At 47.2% G+C, this 16,451-nt stretch overlaps 1 protein-coding gene across 8 annotated transcripts in view; it reads right to left on the bottom strand.

Annotated features, from left to right (window-relative positions):
* ALDH3A2 (aldehyde dehydrogenase 3 family member A2) overlaps positions 1-16,451 on the bottom strand; it is a 35,349-nt gene that overhangs the window by 8,176 nt on the left and 10,722 nt on the right. For 6 of the 8 annotated variants that reach the window (XM_087924792.1, XM_087924763.1, XM_087924784.1 and 3 more), the window contains exons 2-7: positions 11,707-11,884; positions 10,249-10,480; positions 6,303-6,388; positions 3,794-4,002; positions 1,769-1,886; positions 227-368 (exon numbers count right to left, since the gene is read on the bottom strand). In XM_087924792.1, coding sequence (XP_087780918.1) covers positions 227-368; positions 1,769-1,886; positions 3,794-4,002; positions 6,303-6,388; positions 10,249-10,480; positions 11,707-11,868 — 949 coding nt within the window. In that variant the 5' untranslated portion in view covers positions 11,869-11,884. Of the gene's footprint in view, positions 1-226; positions 369-1,768; positions 1,887-3,793; positions 4,003-6,302; positions 6,389-10,248; positions 10,481-11,706; positions 11,885-15,657; positions 15,866-16,451 lie in introns of those variants that run through there. The other 2 variants (XM_087924780.1, XM_087924759.1) reach the window with 2 other exon arrangements.

Here is a 16,451-nt window from a genome sequence, read left to right as displayed (position 1 = left end):
AATCAGCTGTGAGGCATGTGCATGCGCAGTGAGGTAAGTTTGCCTGCAGTTCGTGTGCTGACACAAATGGCACTGCATGCCACCTGTGGCACGCATGTCATAGGTTTGCCATCATGGCCTTATACCATCCCTACACAATAAAACAAAAGCGTTCAATAAGTGGAGGGGTTGTTGTGTTTTCTCCCTGGGGAGGTTTTGGGGCATCTGATTTTGGGGGGCCGCTCACCTATGAAACGGGTAGACTCATCACTTTCACCCCCATAGGCCACCTTCTGTCCTTCCAAAAGGCCCATCAGTCTCTTGAAATGACGCTTGCTCACAATCCGCTCGTAATCCGGGGACTCTTTAATGTTCTCGCCGTAGAATTCCTGCCAGGGAATCAACATGAATAGGGTTACTGTTAGGGATAACAAGGTTACCTAACGTAGTTTGGGTAAAATAATATATATAAACTATGATAGTAAGTTTAAGTGTGTGTCACTTTAAACTGCAAAGCATGTAATTTTGGGAGCGGTGTTGAACCGCCATAAGAGGGAGCAAGAGAACCTGACAATTGCTGACGATTCGCTGACGATTCCTGACGATTGCTGGCTTGATGGATTGATGGTTTGCTAACTGCGTGTTTTCCCTACTGCTGAGTTGCTGAAGGAAGAAAGGAGGTTTGACTTCTTCATATCTCTACTGCGAGGAGATATATTACTGGACTGATATTTATAAGTTTACTGACTTCTTTTTCGACACTGGAATTTGCAACTGAATAATCCCCGGATGGACTGAATTAGTGAATGATATATGGACTGTTTGACTATGCTATAACTCTTACTGGAATAAACTATTTAACTAGCACAGTGTATCTGTTTTTACTGAGTGTAAGCTACAAAAACGTTTATCTCACATATTTTGCCTGCCTGCCTGACTGCCGTGCAGATTCTGCTAGGGTGTATCCCTAACAGTTACTCTAGGTAATCGGTCTTATGAGAAGTCCTTGAGTTATGACCGCAACTGAGACTGGAAGTTCCATCACTAAGAGAGAGGAAAGGGAGGAAGGGAGGAACAACAGAAAGAAAAAGGGAAGAAAGGAAGAGAAAGAATGAGGAAGAAAGGAAGGAACAACAGAAGGAAAAAGGGGAAAAGGAAGAGAAAGAGAATGAAGAGTAAATAATACAGGATAGAAAGAGAATGAGGGAGGGAGGGAGGAAAGAAAGAAGGAAGGAAGGAAGGAAGGAAGGAAGGAAGGAAGGAAGGAAGGAAGGAAGGAAGGAAGGAAGGAAGGAAGGAAGGAGGGAAGGGAAGGGAAAGAAGATCAATTTTTCCAGCCTGATTTCCTTCAGTATAAAAGGGAAGAAAGAGAAATTTTGAATTTACGGTGTTAAGATTCCGTTATTTTATCCTGCAGTTCCTGTGGGGTTTGTCGCATGGCCTAGCCTACCTTGAAGGCCTGGGGTTGCGGATTACACCCTTCCCCTGTGGTTACACCCCTGGGAAGCCTTTGCTAAGCCATCAGTGCAAAAGATAAGCAACTTCCATTTTATTGTAACCCCAGATATTTGTTGTTGCTGTTTGCGGTGGAAGTTTTTTTGCTGCTAATCCTGGCGGAGGAAAGAGGTTTCCTCTGGAGTTTTGGTCAAGGAACAATGCAAGTTTCTCTGTTTTTGAAGATTCAACCAGCATTTGCCCCCGAAATCCCCGTCTTCTGATGCTGCCATGACTGTGTCTTGCCCGTCCAGCAGAAATAGCCTTCCTACAACAGGGAAGACTTAGTTCTTACTTTGATGTTCTTCTTAATGTTCTCTACGACGGTCTTCTGAATGGATGGGCTGCATAGGATGTAATCCGGGGCAATGCAGGTCTGGCCACAATTCAGGTACTTCCCCCACGCAATCCGCCTGAAGGATGAAAAAAATCCCAGGAGGTTAAGAGTAGGAAGGGCCTCTCTAGAGCAACCTTTTGGACCTCAGGGACCACCAAACTCATAATTTAAAATCTCGCGGATCGGAGACCCTAGGAAACCCCCCCGAAAAAGTCTGCAGGAAAATTCCCCACCCCCGTTTTCCTACTGATCAATTGTTCTTTATTTGGGATGGCAGGATACCGCTCCATTCTCAGGGGGAGAGAGAGAGAGAGAGAGACTTCTGGCTTCATGCAAGGAAAACAGCAGAAGCAGCAGAAGTCTGTCTTTCCCTCCCCAAACTCAGCCAGAAATGATTCTTTGCCGGCGCAGCCTCTTAGGAGCAGGAGGCCTTGCAGGGTCCCAAAGACTCATTTCTGGCGGAGTTTGGGGGAGAGAAAGAAAGACTTTGGCTGCTTTCCTTGCATGAAGCCAAAAGCAGAAGAAGAAGCAGAAAGAAGCAGCCCGGTGCCCAGGCGAGGTGTATGGGGCGAATGGGGCAAGTTCCCCCCTTTCTCCCTTTCCCCGCTCCCTTCACTACCTCGTGTTGTTCGCAATGCAAGTGACACAAGCCTTGTCTTCCTGCGGGCCTTGTGGGCGGCGCAGCCTCGTGTTCCCACGCAGCCTGGATTAATTGCTTTGGGGGTGACATTTCTCTGCAGACCACCAAAATTTTATCGCAAACCATCAGTGGTCCCTGGGCAACTGGTTGGCGACCACTGCTCTAGAAGTCACCCAGCCCAACCCCCAACTCTGAGGCCAGGGATCCACATTACAGGCAGACCTCGACTTACGACCGTAATTGGAATTTTAAAAAATTCAGATTCAAATTCGTAGTGAAGCGATCAAACCAGCGCCTGCATTTCCTGCGTCGGATGAAGAGAGCACGTCTTTCTCCTGTCCTGGCCACTTTTTACAGAGGCACGATGGAGAGCGTTTTAACAAAATGGCATCCCTGTTTGGTTTGGTGGCAGCAGCACCTCAAGATAGAAATTCCCTACAGAGAGTGGTCAGGACAGTGGAGAAGATTATAGGAAGCTTGCTTCCTGTTATTCAGGATGATGCTTATAAGCGCAATGTGCTGATTCTGTAAACCGCTCACAGAGAGCTGTAAAAGCACTGTGAAGAGCTATTGCTATTCCATTCCATTCCATTTTCTCTATTCTATCGTATTCTATTCTAAATTCTAAATTCTATTTTCTATTCTATTTTCAATGAAGATTCTATTCTATTCTTTATTCCTTTCCATTCCATATTTTCTATTCTATTCTAATTCTATTGTATTCTATAACTATTCTATTCTTATTCTAGTCTATTCTTTATTCCATTCCATATGTTCTATCTATTCTATTTCTGTTCTATTAATATTCTATTCTTATTCTATTCTATTGTTCTATTCTTTATTCTCTTCCCTTCCATATATTCTATTCTATTCATATTCCATTCTTATTCTACTGTCTGTTCTATTTTTTATTCCTTTCCATCCCATATTTTCTATTCTATTCTATTCTATTCTGTTCTGTTCTGTTCTGTTCTGTTCTATTCCATTCCATTCCATTCCATTCCATATATTCTAATTCTATTCTATTCTATTCTATTCTGTTCTGTTCTGTTCTGTTCTGTTCTGTTCTGTTTCTGTTCTGTTCTATTCTATTCTATTCTATTCTATTCTATTCTATTGTTCCATTCCATTCCATATTTTCTATTCCATTCCCATTCCATTCCCATGTACATGCCAGTTGCCAAACACCTCAACCTTGATCATGTGACCGTGGGGACGCAGGAATGGTCGTAACTGTGTGAAAAACGGTTGCAAGTCGCTTTTTTCAGTGCCGTTGAAGCTTTGCTCACCAAAACTGAGCTGTTGTGAAGTCGAGGTCTGCCTGTAGAAGATGCCAGACTCACCTGCAAGCCACCTCAAGATTGCAGCCCTCATCGATGTAGCAGGGGCTCTTCCCGCCCAGCTCGAGAGTGACAGGCGTCAGATGCTTGGAGGCGGCTTCCATAATAATTTTGCCGACGACGCTGCTGCCCGTGTAGAAGATGTGGTCGAATCTTTGCTTCAGCAGCTCCGTCGTCTCCGGCACTCCTCCGTTGACCACTGGATACAGATCCTGGGGTGGGAGAGGGGGTGGAGACAGGGGAAAGAGGGAGTCCTCGAGTTATGACCACCACTCACAGAGGATCAGATTAGGTAATCACCTCCTCAGCCCTTATTCTTAACACTGGTACACCACAGGGTTGTGTGTCGAGTCCCTTACTCTAGTCCTGGTGATGGCAAACCTTTCTGGGCTCCTGTGCCAAAAATTGTGTGCACGCTGGCGCTCGTGTGCTAGCACCCAGAAGGCGACGCACCACCCCCTTACCTGCACTGTGTCTCACAGCTGGTTTTTGGCTGGTTTGAGGCCTTTTTGGCATCCCAGAGGCTTGAAAAAGCCCCTAGGACCAAATAGGCCCGCTTTGTCACTTCCGGTATTAACAGGAAGTGACAAAACGGGCCTATTTGGCCTGCAGAGGCTTTTTCAAGCCTCTGGGAGGCCAAAAAGGCTTCAAACTAGGCCTCACAGCTGATTTTCGGCTGGTTTGAGGCCCTTTTCGGCCTCCCATAGGCTTGACAAAGCCTCTGCAGGCCTAATAGGCCTGGTTTGTCACGTCCCGGTATTAACAGGAAGTAACGAAACGGGCCTATTTGGCCTGCAGAGGCTTTTTTCAAGCCTCTGAGAGGCCAAAAAAGGCCTCATACCAGGCCTCACACAGCTTTTTTGGCTGGTTTGAGGCCTTTTCGGCCTTCCAAAGGGCTGAAAAAGCCTCTGCAGGCCGAATAGGTTCAATTCGTCACTTCCAAAGAGGAAGTGATGAAACAGGCCTATTCAGCCCGGAGAGGCTTTTTTCAACCCTTTGGAAGGCCGAAAAGGCCTCAAACCAGCCAAAAATCAGCTGTGAGGCACGCGCATGCCTGCAGTTCGCATGCCGGCACAAATGGCTCTGCGTGCCACCTGTGGCACACGTGCCATAGGTTCGCCATCACAGCTCTAGTCTATACTCTATAGGTGCATGACTGCATTCCCACTCATGCTAGCAATACTATTACTAAATTTGCAGATGATACAACAGTGGTGGGAGTCATCTCGCGGGAGGGGGGAGAGAATGAGTCTGCCTCAGGGTTGCCAGATCGCAGTTTGGCTCCGCGGCCAAACTCAAGTCAAAATACAGCCAAATTTGGCCAAATTATTGTTTGCTCATGGTGACGCGCATGCGCGAGGAGAGCGCCAGAGGACGCACTTGTCCTCCTTTTGCTCATGGTGACGCGCATGCGTGAGGGAAGGAGAGCTCAGGATGGGTGGGGAAGCCGAGGGGCGTGGCGTTGGAACGAGCCATAATAGGAATGGGTGTGGTGTTGATGGAGGAGGAGCCGCCCCTGCTCGGGTCACAGGCGGGAAGGGGGTGTGGCTGGGCGCCAAGGTCCCGAAGGGGTGTGTGATGGGAGTTGAGAGGAAGCAGGCGTGTCGGAGAACTGAGAGGACGCACTTGTCCTCCTTTTGCTCATGGTGACGCGCATGCGCGAGGGAAGGAGAGCGCCAGAAGACGTGCTTGTCCTCCTTTTGCTCATGGTGACGTGCATGCGCGAGGGAAGGAGAGATCTGGCTGATTTCACGGCCAAGCAACTTTCGTATGGCCAAATTTCCGGCCAAATAAATTTGGCCGGAGACATCATTTTTTTTCACAGCCAAGCAGATAGAAATACGGCCAGATTTCTCGAATTTGGCCGGAAAAATGGCCAGATGGCAATCCTGGTCTGCCTACCGAGATGAGGTGGACCAACCGTTGCTTTCGTGGTGTGGAGCCAATAACTTGGTCCTCAACCCCAATAAGACCAAGGAGCTTATAGTGCATTGTAGAAGGAACAGATCAGACCTCCAGCCCTGGCTTATCAAGGGAGACGGAGTGGAGCAAGTGTCCGGTTTTAAGTTTCTGGGTGTTACCCTAAAAGAGGACCTGACCTGGGGTGTCCACATTACCAGAGGCTAACCTGGACATTGGGGGACAAGTTGGAGATAATAAAGGGACTCTTATTATCTGTGTTGCCTTTGTGCCACGCCCTAGGCCTTCGAACTGCTAGGCTGGCAGAAGCTGGGACAAATAACGGGAGCTCACTCCATTACGCGGCGCTTGGGATTCGAACCGCCGAACCAAATCGACAAAGCTCAGCGTCTTAAGCCATTGAACCAGCACATCCCCTTATTTGTCAAGCTGGACTCTGGCTTTATGAAGGAATTATTTTTCTTATCTTTCTATCCTGTTTGGAGTGAAACATACCCACCCACCCACTCCAAAACACACAAATCCTGGCGGCTGGCAAATGAAACGGCAACCGCACTGCGAAGTCACACAGCCAACAATTCTTCACCCTGACCTTGTCGATGTATTGAGGCAGCAGCTTTTCAAACACCTTGGCTGTGTTTTCACTGATCTCCGACGGCTTGACCACCACAGCATTGCCTGAAAAGAACAGATCAGACGCAGGAGAATTAAAGGACAACCTGAGGTCATCTAGTCCTCCGGGACCACCAAACTCATAATTTTAAATCCCGCGGACCAGAAAGTCTGGGAAAATCCCCAAAAAAGTCTGCAGGAAAATTCCCTACTCCGTTTTCCTACCGATCGATCATTCTTTATTTGGGATCGCAGGATAGCGTCTCCAGCTCCGTTCTCAGTGAGAGAGAGAGAGACTTTTGGCTTCATGCAAGGAAAGCAGCAGAAGCAGCAGAAGTCTTTCTTTCTCTCCCCCAAACTCCGCCAGAAATGAGTCTTTGTGAGACTTGTTGCACCGGCGGAGCCTCTTGGGGCAAGAGGCCTTGCAGGGTCCCAAAGACTCATTTCTGGTGGAGTTTTGGGGAGAGAAAGAAAGACTTTTGCTGCTTTCCTTGCATGCAGCCAAAAGCAGAAGAAGAAAGAAAGAAGCGGAGAGAAGCAACCTGGTGGCCAGGCCAGGCGTGTGGAGCAAGTGAGGCAAGTCCGCCCCCTCCCTTTCCCCACTCCCCTCACTACCTCGTGAGGTTCGCAGTGCAAGCGACGCAAGCCTTGTGTTCCCGCAGGCCATGTGGGCGGGGCAGCCTTGTGTTCCCGCGCAGCCTGGATTAATTGCTTCGGGGGCTGACATTTCTCGGCAGACCACCAAAATTTTCTCGCGGACCAGTGGTCCCCGGCCCACTGGTTGGCGTCCCCTGATCTAGTCTAACCCCGCGCTCCATTCCAGAACCCAAATTACAGGTAACGTTCGACTTATCGTCGTGTGTGGGGGAGGGGCAGAGTCTCCAACGCTTTAAGCAAGAAGGTTGTTATGAGAACCAGGTCTGATTTTACAACTTTTTTCTACCACGGTTGCTAAGTAAAAATCTTGAAGGTCATTAAATGAATCGTGCAGATTTTAAGTGAATTTTGCCTTCTCCCACTCACCTGGGTTGCAGGTAGCCTTTTTGGGTGGTCTGTCATAACTTGGATGTCAGGATTCCGGCAGTTACCCCCATTTAAATCATGAGTCTTGACCAAAACTTCCAAAACTTCAAAAGGATTTATTGGGAGTTAAACTGTCTGGCACTGCCTGGGTGTAGCCGACTCTGAGACACATCGTTCATTGTCACCCTTGACCCTGGTTTTCCCCACACCCTCTGGATGTATCATAATTCATATTCTCCAATGGGACACCTCCATAGCCCAGAGTCATCAATCATGCTCTCCAGTTAGATATTTGCCTGGCAGAAACTTCAGTCACCTAGTTACTATCTTTGAAATACTATTTATGGAATGCACTTTCGATTTCCAAGCTGCCACACTGCTCCCCCCTCCCTTTCTGTTGGCAACTCTAAAAAGACCATAGAAATATTTTATGAGTTGACATTGGAATTGTTACTAAAAGGAACCAGCTGCATTTATTCTATCTTTAAGAATGAATTGAAATGAATGTTATTTTAACAGATCATATTTTTTTGTTGCTATAGGTTTTATGATACAGGCAGTCCTTGACTTACAAAAGCTCATTTAGTGACCATTCGAAGTTACAACTGCACTTTAAAAAGGGACCGTTTTTTTTCATACTTACGACTGGTGCAACATCCCCATGGTCACATGATCCAAATTCGGACACTCGGCAACTGCCTCTTATTTATGACCAAGGTTGCAGTGTCCCAGGTTCACCTAATCCCCTTTTGATTGGCAAAGTCAACAGCGAAGCCGGATTCACTTAGTAACATGTTACTAACTGAAGAACGCCACGATTCGCTTCACAATTGTGGCAAGACCGGTTATAAATAGGGCAAAGCTCCCTTAACAGATGTGTCACTTAGCAACAGAAATGTTTGGCTAAGTCCTGAAGAAGCTTCTTGGAGGAGAAGCGAAAGGTCTTCAAAGAAAAACCAGAAAGTCCAGCTGTCTCTTGGAAAAAAAACACCTTTGGGACTCCAAGTGGCCTCAACGACCCCCTAAAAAGGATGCAAATGACCAGTTCTGTCTGCAAGGAGTATCAATCCTCCCCTTCCCCACCATCCAGTCAGAGCCGACGAAGCTTCTTGGATGAGAAGCGAAACGTCTTCAAAAGAAAAACAAGAAAGTCCAGTTGGCTCTTAAAATAATAAAAAAAAAAGCGCACCTTCAGGCCACACCTGGAATCCTGCATCCGGTTCTAGCCTCTACATTACAAAAATAAAAGATGTTGAGACTTTGGAAAAAATGCAGAGGCGAGGCAACTAGGATGATTAAAGGCCTGGAGGCTAAAATATACCAAGAATGAAGAACGGTTGCAGGAAATTGGATATGGCCAGTCTAGAGAAACGAAGGTATTAGGGGAGTCGTGATAGCAGGGTTCCAAAATTTGAGGGGCTGCCACAAAGAAAAGGGGCGTCAAATTATCCCCCAAAGCACCAGAAGGCAGGAGAAGAAACAACAGACGGAAACTCATCAAGGAGAGAAGCAACGTAGAACTAAGGAGGAATTTCCTGACAGGTAGAACAATTCATCAGTGGAACTACTTGCCACTTGAAGTTGTAGGTGCTGCCACACTGGAGGTTTTTAAGAAGTTGCTAGAGAACCCTTTGTCTGAAGCGGTTGTAGGGTTTCATGCTTAAGCAGGGGGTTGGTCTAGAAGACCTCCTTCCCTTCCCTTACTTCCCCTCTCCTCCTCCTCCTCCTCCTCCTCCCTCCTCCTCCTCCTCCTCCTCCTCCTCCTCCTCCTCCTCCTCCTCCTCTTCTTCTTCTTCTTCTTCTTCTTCTTCTTCTTCTTCTTCTTCTTCTTTCTTCTTCTTCTTCTTCTTCTTCTTCTTCTTCCTCCTCCTCCTTCCTCCTCCTCCTCCTCCTCCCTCCCTTCTCCTCTCTCCCTCCCTTCTCCTCCTCCTTCTCAGAAATGGTGTAGTATCGCCTGCTTGGGCAGGGGGGTTGGACTAGATGACCTACAAGGTCCCTTCCAATTATCTGTTATCTTCCTCCTTCTCCTCCTTCTCCTCTATCCTCCTTCCTCTCCCTTCTAGACCTGCAGCTGGAGAAACTGAGAGTAGCTCCTAGAGGAAAAGGTTTTCTCCTCTCTCGACGCGTGACATCTGGTTTGGGTTTGACGACGGGGCGGGGTGGGGGGGAGTTTCCTCCATTTGTGGGGTCTAAGGGGGTGCTTTTGCTTTAAAGCCAAACATTCAAACATGCTGCAGCAACAGCCTAATCAAAGAACCACCAAGGACCTTCCCACCAACACTGACAGGGCAAGCCAACTAGTATATACGCACACAGATCAAACCGTTCTAGCCCTGCTGATGTTACCTAGTTGGGTCATGAAAAGTCTGCAAGGCAATTATCAAGGCTAGAGAGCAGTAAGAACCCTACAGTTCTCCTCCTCCTCCTCCTCCTCCTCCTCCTCCTCCTCCTCCATGTATTTGAAGGTGGTTTGCTTTGTTTACGATAGAGACGGGTTAAGGTTGATTTTTTAATTTCGGGAGCCAATACTAACAACATCCCATCTGATATGTGCTGGTTTCGATCCTTGGTACGCTTCCCAGAATCATGGCTGTAAAAAGAGCACCGCTTTAAATTTTAAAATAAGATGGGCAGGACAAGAAGTCACGGGTGGAACGTAATCAAGGAGAGAAGCCACCTAGAACTAAAGAGACATTTCCTGACGGTGAGGACAATTAACCAGTGGAACTACCTGCCTCCAGAAGTTGTAAATGCTCCAACTCTAGAAATTTTAAAGAAGAGATTGGATCACCTTTGTCTGAAGTGGTGTAGGGTGTCCTGCCTAAGCAGGGAGTTGGTCTAGAAGACCTCCAGGGCCCCTTCCAACTCTGTTATTCTATTCTATTCTATTGTAAACAACGTACCGGCAGCGATGGCTGCTAGCAGAGGCCCCATGATCAAAACGAAAGGGTAGTTCCATGCCCCGATGACCAGGGCGACGCCCAGGGGCTCACGACGGATGTAGGACTTGTCATTCAACGTCAGAATGGTCTTTTCCACGGACTGGGGGCTTGCCCAGTCGGGAAGCTTCTCCAGGATCAAATCGATCTCGCCCAGGATGATCATAAACTCGTAGCTGAAGCTGTTGAATTCGCTCTGAAAGAGTTACGTCGGTGTCAGTTGGGGGGGATATAAAATGGTACGATAAATACACGAAAATCAGTAAAGACAAGCGAAGGCCGCCTTGCAGTGAGAGGGGTACCAAATAAATATTTTATAAACGAAGAATAAGAGCTTTTAGTTTACAAATCCTAAGTCTGTGCAGAGGTTCTGACCCAGGCTACCCAAAATCACAAACCAGACAAAACCCCTTTTATTTAGGCTAATGTGAATTCCTCTCATTCCCATCCAGCAAAGTCCCGTCCAACGGTCTTTCAAGAGATTTCACAACTACAGATCTTGATCAGGCTGGAATAGTTGCCAGGCCGATAGCTCCCAAACGCCACGCTGTAGCAGACAACACTTGGCAAGAAGTCAGGAATAGATCGTCTTCACCCTAATGAATTGAACTAATTGTCTCCTGCAAACGCCACACCCCTTTCGCTCCTCTTGGTTCCCTATGGGAGGGGCCATTCGCCGTCCATCTGTGCTTTTACTCCCAAGTCGACTCTTGTTCCTTAACTGTTTCTTTCTTCTAGCAGCTCTGCGCATGCACACACTGGGAACAGGCTCCCGCTGTTCTTCTTCTGCCCCACTGATCCGAAGGAAGCTGATCACCGTCAGATGGTCACGGCCCCATCTTTACCTCTGACACAGAGCACTTGTCGGAGCCTTTCCTAGACTCCAGGACCGGCCCATGTTCCTCCCCAGGAAAAAAAAACAACGTAAATCGTAGTCATGTGACTGCGGGACACTGAAAACAAGCATCAGTGTGTGCCAGTTGCAAAACCCCCCAAATCTGGTCATGGGATTTTGGAGGGCACAGGCCTGGCCATCAGAACTTTGAATCCGGAAATCGAGGTGGGAAAATCTTGAGTTTTTTTCCTCACGCTAAAAGCCACCAATATATTTCCTGACTTCTTCTTTCCTGATTTCTGGGGCAAGCTTCTGTTTTACTAACAGTACCAGACATTTTCTTCTTCTTCAGGGTAAAACTGACTTCTTTACAAGAGAAACTCGGTGTATTGTGGTCAATTTTATCTTCTCACCTCCCAAGCAAGACCTCCCTGGCCGTGGTAGAAGTGGGCCCTCATCCCACCTGCAATAGGGAAGCCCAGGTCAGCTGCATCCAGACAACCCAACAGCTATTTGGGTATCCTATCCACCCCCAGCATTCTCCATCCCACCGTCAATACCTCCACAAACGATGCCACAGCACCAACCTTGTTGAGATCCGCCTTCATGGCTGCGGAGAACTCCTTCTCTTTCTCCTGCACCATCTTTTTCAAGGCTTTCAGCTGCTGGATCCGGAAAGCCAACGGGCGCGTCTTGCCCGTGTTGAAGGCAGCCCGGGCCTGCTCCACCGTTCGCTTCAGCTTCTCCATCGCAGTTTCTTGGAAGCTGCGGAAAGGCAGAAAGAGTCGGTCATGGCAACGAGGACTTGAATAAGGTCAACGGTGAGGTAGCACGGATGATGTTCCCCAGTTGGGTCATGAAACGTCTGCAAGAAAACCACCAAGCACAGCACAGAGAGCACAAGGATCCCATAGTCCTCCTCCTCCTCGCAAACCCCACTCCCTTCTAGCCTTGATGATGGTTCCTAGTTTGGTAATGAAATGTCTGCAAGAAAACCACCAAGCACAGAGAGCATCAAGGACCCCACAGTTTTCCTCTTTCTTTTCTTGCTCTTTATTCTCCTCCCCCTCCTCCTCCTCCTCCTCCTCCTCTTCCTCCTCTCCATCAAACCCACTCCCTTGGAGCACTGATGATGTTACCTAGTTGGGTCATGAAACGTCTGCAAGAAAACAACCGAGCTCAGAAAGCACCAAGGACCCTACATTCCTCCTCCTCCTCCTCCCCTTCCACAAACCCTACTCCCTTATAGCACTGATGATGTTCCCTAGTTGGGTCATGAAACATCTGCAAGAAAACAACTGAGCTCAGAAAGCACCAAGGACCCTACATTCTTCCTCCTCCTCCTCCTCCTCCTCTTCCTCCTCCTCCCCTTTCACAAACCCTACTCCATTATAGCACTGATGATGTTCCCTAGTTGGGTCACGAAACGTCTGCAAGAAAACAACCCAGCTCAGAGAGAACCTAACAGTTTGACCCAGAGCTACAACTATTCTCTTCAATCAGTAAGGTCAAAGGCACTGTAGGATTTTAGGTTGTTTTTTTTTTTTACTGTTTGACTATTTTAATTTGGTTAACCTTGTTCAATTATTATTTTTTATTGCTGTGTTTGTCCTACTCCTCGGTGGAACACATTCTGCCCAAAAACTATAATTTTGTATAATCTGGGTATAGTAATAACAGAACACTAGTTTAACCCTAAAAGTATATAGCCTCTTCCATTCTTGTCCTCTGGAACATAGCAATTAACCAATAAATAACCTATGGAGTTAAAATGGATTTTAACTCATGTCTTGGTTTAAGCCTCAATTACAAAGGCTGGGCCTTGTGTTGAACCGGTTTGGCGTTGAATTCATAATCTAAACCCTTTAGGCATGAGTCTCAGCAGTCGCATCCTGCCTTCCCACTCCAATCCACCTCTTGGTTAATTTACAAGACTTCAACAACATGTAGTTGTGAGGCTCTTAAGCAAAGTAATTTCCAAACTTGGCAACTTTAAGGCTTGTGGGCATGCTGGCTGGGGAATTCTGGGAATTGAAGTCCCCGTCTCTTAAAAGTTCCCAGATTTAGAGACTCTCTGCCCTAGAGTTAGTCAAAACATACGAAGAACGGTTGCAGGAACTGGGCTTGGCTAGTCTAGGGAAGAGAAGGACCAGGGGAGACAGGATAGCATCTTCCAATATTTGAGGGGCTGCCACAGGGAGGAGGAAGGGGTCAAGCTATTCTCCAAGGCACCTGAAGGCCAGACAAGGAATAATGGATGGAAACTGAACAAGGAGAGATTCAACCTATGATAATTATAAACACGTTGATATAATTATCAGAAGCATAAATAAGTTTAAATAAATAAATTTAGTTAAAATTATTTTGTTACGCTATTATTATTGTTATCAGTATATATATGTTGATACTTCTCTGTTTTTCCTTTGCTTTTTCGTAAATGATACGGTCTTAACAATACACTGTATTCAAAATGTTTATGAATAAAAATAAAACATATACTAAAAAGGAGAAACTTTCTGACAGTGAGAACAACCAACCCATGGAACAGAAGTTGCCTTTGGATGTTGTGGGAGCTTCATCACTGGATGCTTTCAAGAAGAGACTGGACTGCCATCTGTCAGAAATGATGTAGGGTCTCCTGCTTGGGCAGGGGGTTGGACTAGATGACCTACAAGGTCCCTTCCAACTGTGTTAATCTAATCTATCTAAATTTGGTCTCCTATCTGTCCTTGGACTTACGGGTTAAATTTTAACAAGTGCTTTTTTAGCAGGATTAAGCTCCTCAAATTGCAATGTCATTGTCCTTCCGCAGGTGAGAATGTGAAAGCTCAGCCAAGAATTTGCGGATCAATTTGCGGTCTCCTTGATCGCAACTCCATTGTGTTCTCAGCCAACACCCACATCAGGTTTGGATTTCTTAAGAGGCTTTTTAGCAAGACGATATCCTGGCAGGTCCCTAGGTTCAACAGCACAAACCCTTCTTCAAGCAGCTCGAGTGGAAATTCAAAGCTGCCCCACTTTAAAACCAGGTCTTTCCTTTCCTTGCCTTTAAAAGGCTTCACGGTCACTAAGAGGGGTTATAGGGAAATCAGGGCCAAGAACGAGACAGGAAGGAAGCAGGACGGTTGATGTGCTCACAACGATACAAGTAGTCTTCGATTTATGACTGTAATGGGGTCTGCTTACCACAAGTGTAAGTCTTTGACTTGCGATTTAGAATAGCATAGCATAGAACGGAACAGAAATAAATGGAATAGATTTCGGGTAGAATATAGAACAGAACAGAGAATAGAAATAGACTATAGAATAGAATTAAATGGAATAGATTTTGAATAGAACAGAGAATAGAATAGGAATAGAAAAGAAGCTGGAAGGGGCTTTGGAGGTCTTCTAGTCCAGCCCCCTGCTCAAGTGGGAGACCCTATACCCATGATGGCAAAACCTATGGCATGCGTGTTGGAAGTGGCACGCAGAGCCATTTCTGCCAGCACACAAGCAGCCGCCCGGAACAGACTCACTGCGCATGCGCATGCGCATACCCCCACCCCCACTGTCTGTCTGTCTGTCTGTCTGTCTTTCTTTCGATATAGATATAGAAATTCTCCAGAACTGTAAAGCCTACAAAACTTGACATTTGGCACGTATGTTCCTCTTGGCTTCTTGGTGCTCACTAAGAAAGGATTTTGTAAACTGACCATCAGAGCTATTAGTATTTCCTATATTATTATTATTAACACGCTCTGATGCTAAGGAGTTCTATTCCCCGTCCCCACCTGAGAAAAAATCTCTTTCAAATGCAAAACACAAGCAGAGGAGTTTCAGTTTCAGAGCAGCAACCAGCTTTAGTAGAGAACAGTTGAGCTAAGCCACGCCCAGGCGCCTTGCTGTCTCCTTGCTCACACAGCAAATACTGCTTCAGTTTCCAAACAGCCCTCAACTCTCTCACTCCCCGCCTGAAAAGAAATTTGTTCCAACTGCAAAACACAAGCAGAGGAGAGGAGTTTCACTTTCAGTTTTAGTTTCACAGCACCAAGAAGCTTTAGTACAGAACAGTTGAGCTAAGCCACGCCCAGGCGCCTTGCTGTCTCCTTCTTGCTCACACAGCAAATACTGTTTCAGTTTCCAAACAGCCCTCAACTCCTGTCACACACTGACAGGACGCTAGCCAGATGAATACCGATGGATGCTGGGATGCTGAGGCAGAATCCTCCCCGCCCTTATTTTCCTCCCCCAAAACTAAGCCCCACCACATAGTTTTGTGCTAGTTCTTGCATAAGCACGACCAGCCCTGGCAGAAGTTTAGTGAGAACTGACCCCAGCCCTCAGCCCCAAATCAGGCAGGAATCCCACAGGTCGATCCCCCATACCCAACTTTCGATTCACCTCTGCACCATCCAGGCAGATGCTCAAAAGGGGCAGCTGCCTTCCCCAGCGGTCGATCAAAACAGGGGATGGAAGCTCTGCACCTGTTGAACTTCCGCCTGCCTTGCTAGGAAAAGAACAGCCTCCGGCACCGCCCTCAGACCCGATCTTTATACCTTGCAGAGACCATTCCCACGTTTCAACCCGCACCCGTGTTCAGCGACACGCCACTCCTCCTCGTGACCCTTCTCCAACCCCTTTGTAAAGGCGGGTCTTTCCGGCTTCCGGCTCCATGCCCGACTTCTGGCAAGCTCTCTTCCGGTTTAGGTAAGACCACCACCTCCACCCCCCCACGGCGCTCGTTCGCGTTTGTCCTCCCTCGCGTCTCTGTAATTAAGTCTCGCGAGACCATCTAAACCAGGCGGCCCGGCGGAGACCAAGGAGCTGCTCTCGGCTGCCGCCCGCGGCGCTCTGCGCTATTGCGGGCGCCTTTGCAGATCGCCTGCGCGTTATAACAGAATAGGCTGGCTGGCTGGCTGGCTGGGGAATTCTGGGAATTGAAGTCCCCTTTAAAGCAGGGTTCTTCCAACTTGACAGCTGTAAGACTTGTGGACTTCAACTCCCAGAATTCCTCCTCCAGTCATGCTAGCTCGGGAATTCTGGGAGTTGAAGTCCACAAGTCTTAAACTTGCCAAGTTTGGAAGACCCTTGCCTTAAAGTTTTCGGGTTTGAGAAACACTGCACCAGCTCAGTTTAAAACCATAGATACAAGGTAGTCCTTGACTTATGACCACAGCTGAGCCCAAAAGTTATGTTGCTAAGTGAAACAAGTGGACTTTTTGTCCTGTTTCATGACTTTTCGTGTCATGGTTTGTTCAGTTAGTAACAGGGCTGTGAATCCGGCTTTCCCGTTGATTTTGCTTAGCAAGAAGTTTGCAAAAAGGGATCACATGACCCCTGGACACTGCAA

This window comes from Pseudonaja textilis, chromosome 1 (assembly GCF_049901715.1).
Source record: "Pseudonaja textilis isolate UNSWEBS1 chromosome 1, rPseTex1.2, whole genome shotgun sequence".
NCBI classification, from domain to species: domain Eukaryota; kingdom Metazoa; phylum Chordata; class Lepidosauria; order Squamata; family Elapidae; genus Pseudonaja; species Pseudonaja textilis.
The sequence above is the reverse complement of the archived record's forward strand: the minus strand, read 5'-3'. Positions and strand labels throughout refer to the sequence as shown.